This window comes from Bufo gargarizans, chromosome 6 (assembly GCF_014858855.1).
Source record: "Bufo gargarizans isolate SCDJY-AF-19 chromosome 6, ASM1485885v1, whole genome shotgun sequence".
Classification (NCBI taxonomy): Eukaryota; Metazoa; Chordata; class Amphibia; order Anura; family Bufonidae; genus Bufo; species Bufo gargarizans.
The window spans coordinates 35,453,141-35,465,430 of record NC_058085.1 but is presented as its reverse complement, the minus strand read 5'-3'; the positions used below and the strand labels follow the sequence as shown (position 1 = coordinate 35,465,430).

General features: G+C 42.4%; 1 protein-coding gene across 1 annotated transcript; it reads left to right on the top strand.

The window, feature by feature from the left end:
- The first annotated feature begins 1,437 nt into the window (after positions 1 to 1,437).
- LOC122941941 (gastrula zinc finger protein XlCGF7.1-like) lies at positions 1,438 to 10,505 on the top strand. The gene is made up of 3 exons (XM_044299439.1): positions 1,438 to 1,468; positions 2,472 to 2,621; positions 9,042 to 10,505. Exons 1-3 carry the CDS (start codon positions 1,438 to 1,440, stop codon positions 9,785 to 9,787), a joined length of 927 nt encoding a protein of 308 aa, XP_044155374.1. The 3' UTR covers positions 9,788 to 10,505.
- Positions 10,506 to 12,290: the final 1,785 nt, after the last annotated feature.

Here is a 12,290-nt window from a genome sequence, read left to right as displayed (position 1 = left end):
CTTAATTCATCATCAGAATGATATGCTGACTAGGGTTTTTGCACCTGGCAATGCTTTTGAGTTTTCATGAAAGAAGAGGATTCCTGTCAGCTGGATTTTCAGATCAGTCAACAATGCAGCAAGGTCACAAAGGCAACATTCGTGCACCTTTTGTAATTCATAGCCATCAGAAAAGGACATATATTAGAATCATTGCAGCAAGATTCTTTTATTTGGAATTGGACCCCCTCGCCAGGACCTGCTGAAGACATTACATTAATTAAAAATGTATAGCAAGAAAGGAAAAATACATATAAAATTGTACAACCAAGTGAACTGCTCTCAAAGAAGCAATGCAGCCCTATGTTCAGTCTAGACATTGTGAACAGGAGCCAGAGTAGTGAAACTTTTATTTCTTCAGTAAAGTACATGGACAGTGTAAAGGATACACAAAGATGGTAAACCAGACCACAGCTGCTATCCACAGCCGCTAATCTTCTGGTCCTCTAGACATGCCCGGATGTTTTACCAATTATTAAAAACAAGGGAATGCCTCCCAACAGGATACATAAAAGATCTATACAGTCATATCAGCAGAGCAACATGAATAATATTTAACAAAGGAGGGTACATTAAACATAATCATAGACTCAAGACAGTATCTCGACTTCTAAATCAGACTACGAACTATCCATCTAGTTTTATGATGTAAATCATAGAGACACATCCTCCTTTTTTCCCAGCCCAGAAACACACTAAAATTGTTAAGTTCATTCAACACAATGACTGTAGGATTTTATATCTTCTCATCTTCTCTCCATTCAGGTTCCTACAATATATGATCCACTAATTGGATATCTTCTATATAAGATCCTTCTCCTGATTGACCCGTCAAGGATGGAGACGGACAGGGACAAGATGGCGGAGAGTATAATAAATCTCACCCTAGAGATCCTTTTCCGGCTTACTGGAGAGGTGAGAGATTCTGATGATGTCACATTGCATCATCTTATCTATGTTACTAACAGATGGACATGACTGGAGAGGTGAGGACTCTGGAGATGTATGGAGTGATATTTATTACTGTGTCTCTCTATAACCAGGACTACACAGTAGTGAAGAAGACCTCTAGTGAGCGCTGTCAGGCCCCTGTATCTGAAGGATGGGGAAGAACGCTGAGCCCAATCACGAGGCTTCTACCTCATCCCCTGATACATGAGGAAATCAATAGAGAGAAGATCCTAGAACTCACCAACAAGATGATTGAGCTGCTGACTGGAGAGGTGACACTGCTAGGAATGCTGGGACATTATACAGGAACGCTATGAAGGGATCTGGGTGATGACTGTATCATTGTGTTGTCAGGTTCCTATAAGGTGTGAGGATGTCACAGTCTATTTCTCCATGGAGGAGTGGGAGTATTTAGAAGGACACAAAGATCTGTACAAGGACGTCATGATGGAGGATCACCAGCCCCTTACACCACAAGGTAATAGACATGACTAAGGTCTCTTTCAGACGGGCGTTGCGGGAAAAGGTGCGAGTGCGTTGCGGGAACATGCACGATTTTTCCGCGCGAGTGCAAAACATTGTAATGCGTTTTGCACTCGCGTGAGAAAAATCGGCATGTTTGGTACCCAAACCCGAACTTCTTCACAGAAGTTCGGGCTAGGGATCAGTGTTCTGTAGATTGTATTATTTTCCCTTATAACATGGATATAAGGGAAAATAATAGCATTCTGAATACAGAATGCATAGTAAAATAGCGCTGGCGGGGTTAAAAAAAAAATAAAAAAATATTTAACTCACCTTAATCCACTTGATCGCGCAGCCGGCATCTCTTCTGTCTTCTTTCTTTGCTGTGTGCAGGAACAGGACCTGTGGTGACGTCACTCCGGTCATCACATGGTCCATCATATGATCCATCACCATAGTAAAAGATCATGTGATGGATCATGTAATGACCGTAGTGATGTCACCACAGGTCCTGTTCCTGCACACAGAAAAGAAAGAAGACAGAAGAAATGCCGGCTGCGCGATCAAGTGGATTAAGGTGAGTTAAATTATTTTATTTTATTTTTTTAACCCCTCCAGCGCTATTTTACTATGCATTCTGTATTCAGAATGCTATTATTTCCCCTTATAACTATGTTATAAGGGAAAATAATAATGATCGGGTCTCCATCCTGATCGTCTGCTAGCAACCGTGCGTGAAAATCGCACCGCATCCTCACTTGCTTGCGATTTTCATGCAACCCCATTAATTTCTATGGGGCCTGCGTTTTGTGAAAAACGCACAAAATAGAGCATGCTGTGATTTTCACGCAACGCACAAGTGATGCGTGAAAATCACCGCTCATGTGAACAGCCCCATAGAAATGAATGGGTCGGGATACTCGCCTGTGTGAAAGGGGCCTAAATACACACGTCCTCTCATTATCTGTATGTAAGGAATGAATTCAGTCACTGGATGTTTTTTTGTTTTTTTACAGTTAAGAAAGAGAGAAGAACACCGGAGAGATGTCCCAGTCCTCTTCTTCCACAGGATGGTTCAGAAGAACATCACAATGTCCCACAGGATGATCAGGCAGGTGGAGATAATGGCATCAAGATGGAGGATCGCTGGCTCCTCACATCACCAGGTAATAGACATGACTAAACACACACGTTTTCAAAATTTGTATGCACGGAATAAATTCAGTCAATGTTTCTATTATCTATTTGTTTAAATGCGCCTTTATAGTCCCTTTACATTGGACTATTATTGGGCCATGTGATAAATGGACCGCCTATCGTGTAGCATATCTTATCTGTCCCATTGTATAATAATGTACTGAGTCTTACATATATGATAATGCAGGCCTTACGTTATGAGAAGTCTGTGATAGTCTGTGGTGGGATAAACATCCTCTGTTGTGATCCATTTAGCATCTGCCTGTCAGAAGCTAGCACCAGGTGATGAGCCAACTTGGCTCTATGGAACTGATAATGAGGTATGCCCTGTTCCTCACACTCAATCCTATAGAAATTCATGAAGCACCTAGACATTGGGTCCCAATTCACAGCACGAGGTCTAGAGGCTGCTGGGCTACATACAGGAATATGAGTAAATATATCAAAAGCTGTAGACCAGTCCTGTAAAAATCTATATGTTAATAATTCCTACATAACAAGGATCTCATCTTCTATAAAGCTCACATATTTCATTTTTGGTGTCTATACGAACTCTATGATGAAACATGAGTTATGAATTAGGTAGGTCTTGGAAAACATTTTTCAGTGTATTATCTTTGTGGAATATGGTTTGAGGTTTAGCAGCAATACTCCTTAAGATGTTTATTTAGTAGTTATAGGCGACCATGAGGGACACCTTGCCATTGTCTTCCTTTTGCTTGTAATCCAAAAGGCTGCTTATTGGCATTCTTGTGATTCTGTGGATCTGTTCATCTATTGAAATTGCGACACCAAGAATGAAAAGTCATGGAATTATGGAAATCACAGGATCGATAGACATGTTAATGATATACAAATGATAAACATGGAAAAAAACATCTTGATTTATTCAGCATCAATTATGGACATGATGTGCAAAAATACACATGCTTACACGCCTCGGCAGCTATCAGTGAATATATTAGTGGTGGAGGAGTGTTCCATCACTCTGAATGCACTTGAGCACACAAATCGTCAAGATGCGTTCCGCTACCTTTGCCATTGCTGACCAATGAAATCCAAGATGTGTTTGATTGGAGAGAAGTCTGAAGACGTTGCAGTCCATGGTAGCATGTTTAGGGCACACACGCTCCTCCCAGTAGCATGAGCCACATGTGGCCTGATGTTGTCCTGTTAAGTGGTTAGTGTACCTGAAATCAAGACTAGAGTGGTGCAGCTACCATACAGTATTCTGCTCCACACCATAACCCCAGGAGAAGGATAAGAGTGAAGTTTCATGGAGTTGCCCCCATGGTCTCCTGACCAATTTCCAACTATCATTGTTTCTGAGAAAAAAGCAGGACTCCTCTCTTAAGAGGATAGACCTCCATTTCAGCTTCCATTGCTGTCTTGCTGTGGACCATGATAGCCTTTGAGTGTGGTGGTGTGATGTCAGTAGGACACCTGTAGCTGGACATCAGGCTCATATCCCAATGTTGTTCAGATGCCTTCTGATGGCTTGTGTAGACACTGTTTGCCGCCCTAGGCTTGGAATGGTATCTCCAATTTCAGTACAGAATGGATCGCTATGCACCATTCTTCTAACCAGACCATCCATCCGTGCAGAGGTCCTCCTATGTGAAACTCTTGTCATTCCAGTTTGTCATTATTCTCCCAACCACCGGGACACGCAGCATTGAACAGTGCTGATATCTTGGCCTAGGAGTGTAGCGATCTGCAAGATTGATAAACCAAGTTCTCTCAGTTTAAGAATTCTGTCCCTCACAGTTTCCAGCGATAACTGGCACATCAATGAAAAAAAGCCACTGCACGTTAATCCCACACAACTTGATCTGATTATTGAGGTTTTATATGGGAAAAAAAACATTTTGCTTTCATTTTGGCTTTCATATCCCTCCCACATGTCAAAGATTGGAGCTAGGTGCTTGAAAATGTGACTATTTACATATCTTGGTGACACATGCTATTGCTTCAATATGCATAACCTTATGGCTTGTCCTTGTTGGTGCTGCAGTTTTAATCTTTAGTAATAGATCTCACTCTCACTAATACACTACGTGCAGAATTATTAGGCAAATGAGTATTTTGACCACATCATCCTCTTTATGCATGTTGTCTTACTCCAAGCTGTATAGGCTCGAAAGCCTACTACCAATTAAGCATATTAGGTGATGTGCATCTCTGTAATGAGAAGGGGTGTGGTCTAATGACATCAACATCCTATATCAGGTGTGCATAATTATTAGGCAACTTCCTTTCCTTTGGCAAAATGGGTCAAAAGAAGGACTTGACAGGCTCAGAAAAGTCAAAAATAGTGAGATATCTTGCAGAGGGATGCAGCACTCTTAAAATTGCAAAGCTTCTGAAGCGTGATCATCGAACAATCAAGCGTTTCATTCAAAATAGTCAACAGGGTCGCAAGAAGCGTGTGGAAAAACCAAGGCGCAAAATAACTGCCCATGAACTGAGAAAAGTCAAGCGTGCAGCTGTCAAGATGCCACTTGCCACCAGTTTGGCCATATTTCAGAGCTGCAACATCACTGGAGTGCCCAAAAGCACAAGGTGTGCAATACTCAGAGACATGGCCAAGGTAAGAAAGGCTGAAAGACGACCACCACTGAACAAGACACACAAGCTGAAACGTCAAGACTGGGCCAAGAAATATCTCAAGACTGATTTTTCTAAGGTTTTATGGACTGATGAAATGAGAGTGAGTCTTGATGGGCCAGATGGCTGGATTGGTAAAGGGCAGAGAGCTCCAGTCCGACTCAGACACCAGCAAGGTGGAGGTGGAGTACTGGTTTGGGCTGGTATCATCAAAGATGAGCTTGTGGGGCCTTTTTGGGTTGAGGATGGAGTCAAGCTCAACTCCCAGTCCTACTGCCAGTTTCTGGAAGACACCTTCTTCAAGCAGTGGTACAGGAAGAAGTCTGCAAGGTAAGAAAAACATGATTTTCATGCAGGACAATGCTCCATCACACTCGTCCAAGTACTCCACAACATGGCTGGCAAGAAAGGGTATAAAAGAAGAAAATCTAATGACATGGCCTCCTTGTTCACCTGATCTGAACCCCATTGAGAACCTGTGGTCCATCATCAAATGTGAGATTTACAAGGAGGGAAAACAGTACACCTCTCTGAACAGTGTCTGGGAGGCTGTGGTTGCTGCTGCACGCAATGTTGATGGTGAACAGATCAAAACACTGACAGAATCCATGGATGGCAGGCTTTTGAGTGTCCTTGCAAAGAAAGGTGGCTATATTGGTCACTGATTTGTTTTTGTTTTGTTTTTGAATGTCAGAAATGTATATTTGTGAATGTTGAGATGTTATATTGGTTTCACTGGTAAAAATAAATAACTGAAATGGGTATATATTTGTTTTTTGTTAAGTTGCCTAATAATTATATACAGTAATAGTCACCTGCACACACAGATATCCCCCTAAAATAGCTAAAACTAAAAACAAACTAGAAACTACTTCCCAAAATATTCAGCTTTGATATTAATGAGTTTTTTGGGTTCATCGAGAACATGGTTGTTGTTCAATAATAAAATTAATCTTCAAAAATACAACTTACCTAATAATTCTGCACTCCCTGTATATAGTTAAATGAGAGAAAGGCAGCACTCCTGATAGTTTGAAAAAAGTAGATCCCTTTATTCATCAATTGAAAAGTTCCAACTGCTCCATGCAGTCCTTGTCACGCAGTTGAAACGTTGCAATTGGTGAATAAAAGGGATCCAGTTTTTTCAAACCATCTGGAGTGCTGCATTTTTTCTCCATTTACTACAAAATGATCATCTGTAGTCCAAGATTATTTTTTTGAGGATTTAGCACCTGGTCCACATATGAGTGCTGCTATCTACACTTGACGCTCTCAGGCAGCTGTCCCTGCTTCCATAGCAGAAGCAGAGACAGCTACCTGTAATGATGAAGCAGAGCACATTCCTTCCCCTGTCTGTGCTCCACACTGCTAGTCTGTGCAGGGAGCAAGGCCGGCAATCAGCCTCTGCTCCTCCGTCTGTACAGACCAGAGCAGCTAAAGTGTATCCTGCTGCAGCGGAACGAGGTGAGGGGGGAACAATCCTGGGCATATTACTGAGAGGGGGGGAAATCTGAGGCATATTTGTGTGAGGGGGCACAACTGGGTATTTTACTGTGAGGGGGCACAACTGGGCATATTACTGCAAGGGGGCAGATCAGGGCATCACTACTGTGAGGGGCCACATATCTGGGCATCGCTAGTGTGAGGGGCACATATCTGGACATAATCTGTGAAGGGGGCACAATGTGGACATAAATACTGTGTGGTGGCAAAAAGGGGGAATAATTACTATGTGGGGGCATTTAGGGGACTGGGTGGGATTAGGTGTTTAGCTATGTTTTGGGCGGAGTTAGAGGCATGGCCTAGCGCGTAAAGAATTTACTGTGCCACACATAGTGTCCCTCTTCCTTCTTTTCAAAAGTTGGGAGGTATTTATATGTAACAACTCGGGATCACTTGGGTCTTAGATCGTTGCCTTTGGGCTAATACAATTGGCACACCTCCAGAAGCCACGCCAACACTGTAGATTTGGGTGAAAATTGGCACAACTAGCTTTATTATCTCTTTCACAGCAATCGGTGTACTTTTATTAGCTAATGAACAGAGAGGAAAAATACAATTTCCCCAGAATTTCACCCTCTTACGCAGCATTCTATGGGTGAGATGCACCATTTTAGTGGCCCCCACCATGGTGATAGATCATGTGACGGACCATGTGATGAGCGCAGTGACATCACCACAGGTCCTTTTCCTCAAAGAAGAAAAAAGAAGAGGTGAGTTAAATTTTATTTTTATTTTTTTTAACCCATCCAGCCCTATTTTGCTAAGCATTCTGTATTAAGAATGCTATTATTTTCCCTTATAACCATGTTATAAGGTAAAATAATAAAATCTACACAACACCTAACCCAAACCCGCACTTCTGTGAAAAAGTTCGGGTTTGGGTAGCAAATATGCCGATTTTTCTCATGCACGTGCAAAACGCATTAAAATGTTTTGCACTCGTGCAGAAAAATTGCAAGTTTTTCCACGACGTACCCGCATCCTATCCGGGCCAAATCCACAACGCCCGTGTGAAAGAGGCCTTATTGTCCTCACAACGGAATAGGATAGTACTGTTCTATCAGGGGCCAGCTGTTCCGTTCCACAAAAAATCAAATGCACACGGACATTCTCGTATTTTTTGCGGACTGCAAAATACCGAAAAAGCCATACCGTCATGTGCAAGAGGCCTTAGACAAAGCGATACGCCGCCTTCAGCTAGTTCAAAACTGCAGCTAGGTTAATAACCAAACCGCCTCGACAAGCTCCCATAACCTTAATCCTTCTCTTAGTGCGCCAGCTGCATGTAAAATGAATAGTAATTTTTGAAATTAAGGTTCAGCAAGCAAAAGCCAAAAACAGCTTAGGTGAGTTTCATACCAGCGCTTGTACATCCGGCAGGATGTCTCTGTATTCCGGCTATGCCAGTAGCTACAGCGTTGTCATCCGGCCCCATTAACTTAAATTGTGACCGGCGGCGAGACAGCTGCAACTATGTAAAAACTAGCCTTAGGCCCCAGCCCAAAAAAATAAAAAATAGAGTAGCTGTGCCCATGTAAACTTTTCAGCACATCCTTGTTTACACAGCGTAACGGTACTTTCACACTAGCGTTTTTCTTTTCTGGTATTGAGTTCCGTCCTAGGGGCTCAGTACCGGAAAAAAGTTTTATCCTAATGCATTCTGAATGGAGAGCATTCCGTTCAGGATGCATCAGTTCAGTCCCTCTTACGTTTTGTGGCCGGAGAAAATACAGCAGAATGCTGCAGTTTTCTCTCCGGCCAAAAATCCTAAACACTTGCCGGAATTCCGGATCTGGCATTAATTTCCATTGAAATGTATTAATGCTGGATCCGGTACTAAGTGTTCTGGAAAACCGGATGCGGTTTCCCGATCTGCGCATGCGCAGACCTTTAAAAATGAGAAGATAAAAAATACCGGATCCGTTTTTCCGGATGATAATCAGAAAGACGTATCCAGTATTGCAATGCGTCTCTCAAATGCATCCATTTGCTTCCGAATTGCTGGATCCGGCAGGCAGTTTCGGCGACGGAACTGCCTGCCGGAATCTGCTGCCGCAAATGTGAAAGTACCCTAACACGGACTCATGGGCCATTTGTTGAGAACAACGTAGATTTGTCTACCTGATGATCAACCCATATGCAACACAGTTTAGTCAGTCGATAACTGAATTTTGGTATATGCTTTAGAATTTGTGAAAATTTTTATATGGAAGTCATGAAATTATATAATTTTAGGTTATCTTATTCAAAAATAATGAAATCAGTTTTATCCTTGGCAGATGACGGCACCAGAAGCATGATATCTTCACGTTTTAAATCAAATAATCTTGGAATAAGAGAAGCTACATATAAAGAGCATGCTGTTCTCTCCGATATACCTGCAGCCTTTCACACCAAAGATCCATCATCTGACCCTTTTTACCAGGTTCAATTTTCTGATTTATCACAGACTGTGAAACAGAACAAATATCACAGAAGTGTTGAACCTCAAAAGACTCAAACAGGGGAGAGGCCGTTCTCATGTTTAGAATGTGGGAGAGGTTTTAACCACAAATCGAATCTTGTTAGGCATCAGAGAGTTCACACAGGGGAGAAGCCATTTTCATGCTCAGAATGTGAGAAAAGTTTTACACACAGAGCAGATCTTGTTAATCACCAGAGAATTCACACAGGGGAGAAGCCATTTTTATGTTCAGAATGTGGCAAATGTTTTTCATTCAGAAAATGTCTTGTTATACATCAGAGAACTCACACAGGGGAGAAGCCTTATTTATGTCCAGAATGTGGGAGAGGATTTTACAACAAATCACATCTTATTGGACATCAGAGAATTCACACAGGGGATAGGCCATTTTCATGTTCAGAATGTGGCAAGTGTTTTTACTACAAATATGAACTTGTTCAACACAAGAGAATTCACACAGGGGAGAAGCCATTTTCATGTTCAGAATGTGGGAAAAGTTTTAATCACAAATCATATTTAACTAAACATGAAAAAACTCACACAGGGGCGAAGCCATTTTAATATTCACGTTGTGGGAAATATTTTCACCAGAAAACAAATCTTGTGCAAGAAGAGAAGCGATCCCAAACCACCAGGCTGAGGACCAGTACCAGGCCATGGATCATCTGGTACCGGGCCGAAGGGGGAGGTAGGGTTGAACTGCAGAAACGGGAATTATTGGCTCCTGTGCCCCGCAGTTTAGCTTCATAGGTTCAAGGCTGCTAGGCTTCATTAAGACCTCTTCCATGAGGTCACAGGTGGCATGTCCTCCCTCCCAAATCTATGGGAAAATTGTCTCACATGAAACTGGTCCGTGGTGCAAAAAAGGGACCACTGAATCAGAGAATTCACACAGGGGCAAAGTCCTTTTTATGTTTGTTACATGGCTGAGATTCAGTCCTGTTTCGATATTTAAATTGGACACATGGTAGAGTGAGTAACATCACACTGCCATGTGGTTCCATAGTCATGACCCCGCTCCTTCCTGTGCTTACATCACAGGTACAATGAAATGGGGGGAGCAGGTGTTAATATACCTAGCCATTGGGGCATTGCTGAGCGAGACCAGCTTCCTGTGGAGTTTTAGATTGAAGAAGTGGGACCACCATACATTCTAAGGCTAAGTATCTTTTGTCTATATTGTTAGACTATAGGCCAGTTACATGGTAGATGTATACTGATATGACCATTATATTGAATGTTAAGAGATTGTAGTTAAGTAAATGTGCCTTTTATGTTATATCTGCAGTTTTGTGTTATTCCTGGTGATACTGTTGTACAAATTCGCTTGAGTCAGACGTACATATCCAAGCTGCGCTAAAAGTGCACTGAAGTACACCAACCACAAAGAATTTCCCCCGTGTTTAAAAGCACGTGTATCAAGCTCTTTTGTGTAAGGAAAGGTAACACTCATCAAAAGTCAGACAAGGTGTTTCATCGTAGAGCTTCTGTTGAGCACTCCTCCTCCTGCCCAGTCTCTTCACTTTTATTTTATAGCCACCAAAAGCGTAACAATAGAAAGGGGCAGGCCGGTCACCCGACCACTTCATTCATGTAACAAACATACAGGAAGTGATGATATACAGGAACTTGAGAAACCACCATCACTTAAAATAACATAGCCAGCTAACAAAACACTTTTATACAATAATCTCCCATTACCACTGAAGTGAACTTTATCCAGCCTTGCTCAGTGATCAATGCCCGATAAACATGCATGTGGATCATAGTAACTTTATTTACAGGACAACGTCATTATCTCCAGCGGCTGATCAGGCACACTAGAGACAACAAACGCACGTTCCTTTCATATATTGTTCTCTTAACAAATGCATCCACGCCAAGCCAATAAATTCGGGTCTTGCACGGGGGCCCTAGCCGACATCCATACATTTGCCAAGAAAACACTGCTCCGCCGAACACATCAGTCTCCCCTGGCCCACATCCCAGCGCATAGTACATGGACCGTTCGCCAACGGAGATCTCTGCACATGGCAGCTATGTCTCTACATCCACAGGAAGATAGCCACTCCAATGGTTTACTCTGACACTGAAAGACATGATGACAATACACAATATATTAAAAACACATCCTAATAAAATTTTCACAACAATACCAAGGCAAAATATTGTAGCTGAGGTATAAACTGAGTACAATCCCACGAGCTAGGCGAAAAAGGGGAATATTGACCATTGTTATCCGATAATTGGTAATATTCTGCCCTTTAATATTAGAGATGAGCGAAATTTTCAAAAATTCGATTCGGCCGGTTTGCCGAATTGTTTGAAAAAAATTGGTTTGATCAGAATTTATTTGCGGCGAATCGTGTTAAAAAACGGCTATTTCCTGACTGCAGAGAGACTTTATAGTGGTGTAGAACACTGTGCCTTGCAGTAACAGGCATAGGGAGTCTGCTGTGGTTGTGAAATAATGCTGTGAGTCCGTATGACATGCAGATGACAGGCGTCGCTCTTAGAATCACTGCACACTTCACATGTTCGGCAGTCACAGGGCCAAAACTAACCAAATAAATCATGTGAACTCAGTCTTACAGGTCAATGTTAGCGCCAAGAAGAAGCATACAACTTTTACACAGTCGTCAGCTGATTCCACATAGATGTCTACAGAACCTGTTCTATTATAAGCTTATACAAGTAGAGCCCCCCCGACAGAGTGGAGAGGGTGTCAGTAGTAAGTTTGTGTTGACGTCACTGATTATTTTGCCCTTCCTCTGATTCGTCAGAAAAATAACCCCCAAAAAACGGATCCTGTCTGTGGAGCAAACGAGGAGCAGAACAGCGTCACACTGCCGTGCCCTGCACATGTGGTATGCTGGAGAAATATGCTATGAATTGTCCCTGTAGTGGAGGCTGAGGACACGGTAGAAAATGAGGAGGCAGAGGCGGACATTGTGGCAGGTACCAACGGAATGAGAACGTGGAGGCGGAAGCGGCGTCACCTGGCCAAGTTGCTGGTGTGGCTGTGCAGGAACCACATTAACCCAGTGGGCCGTAAAGGACATGT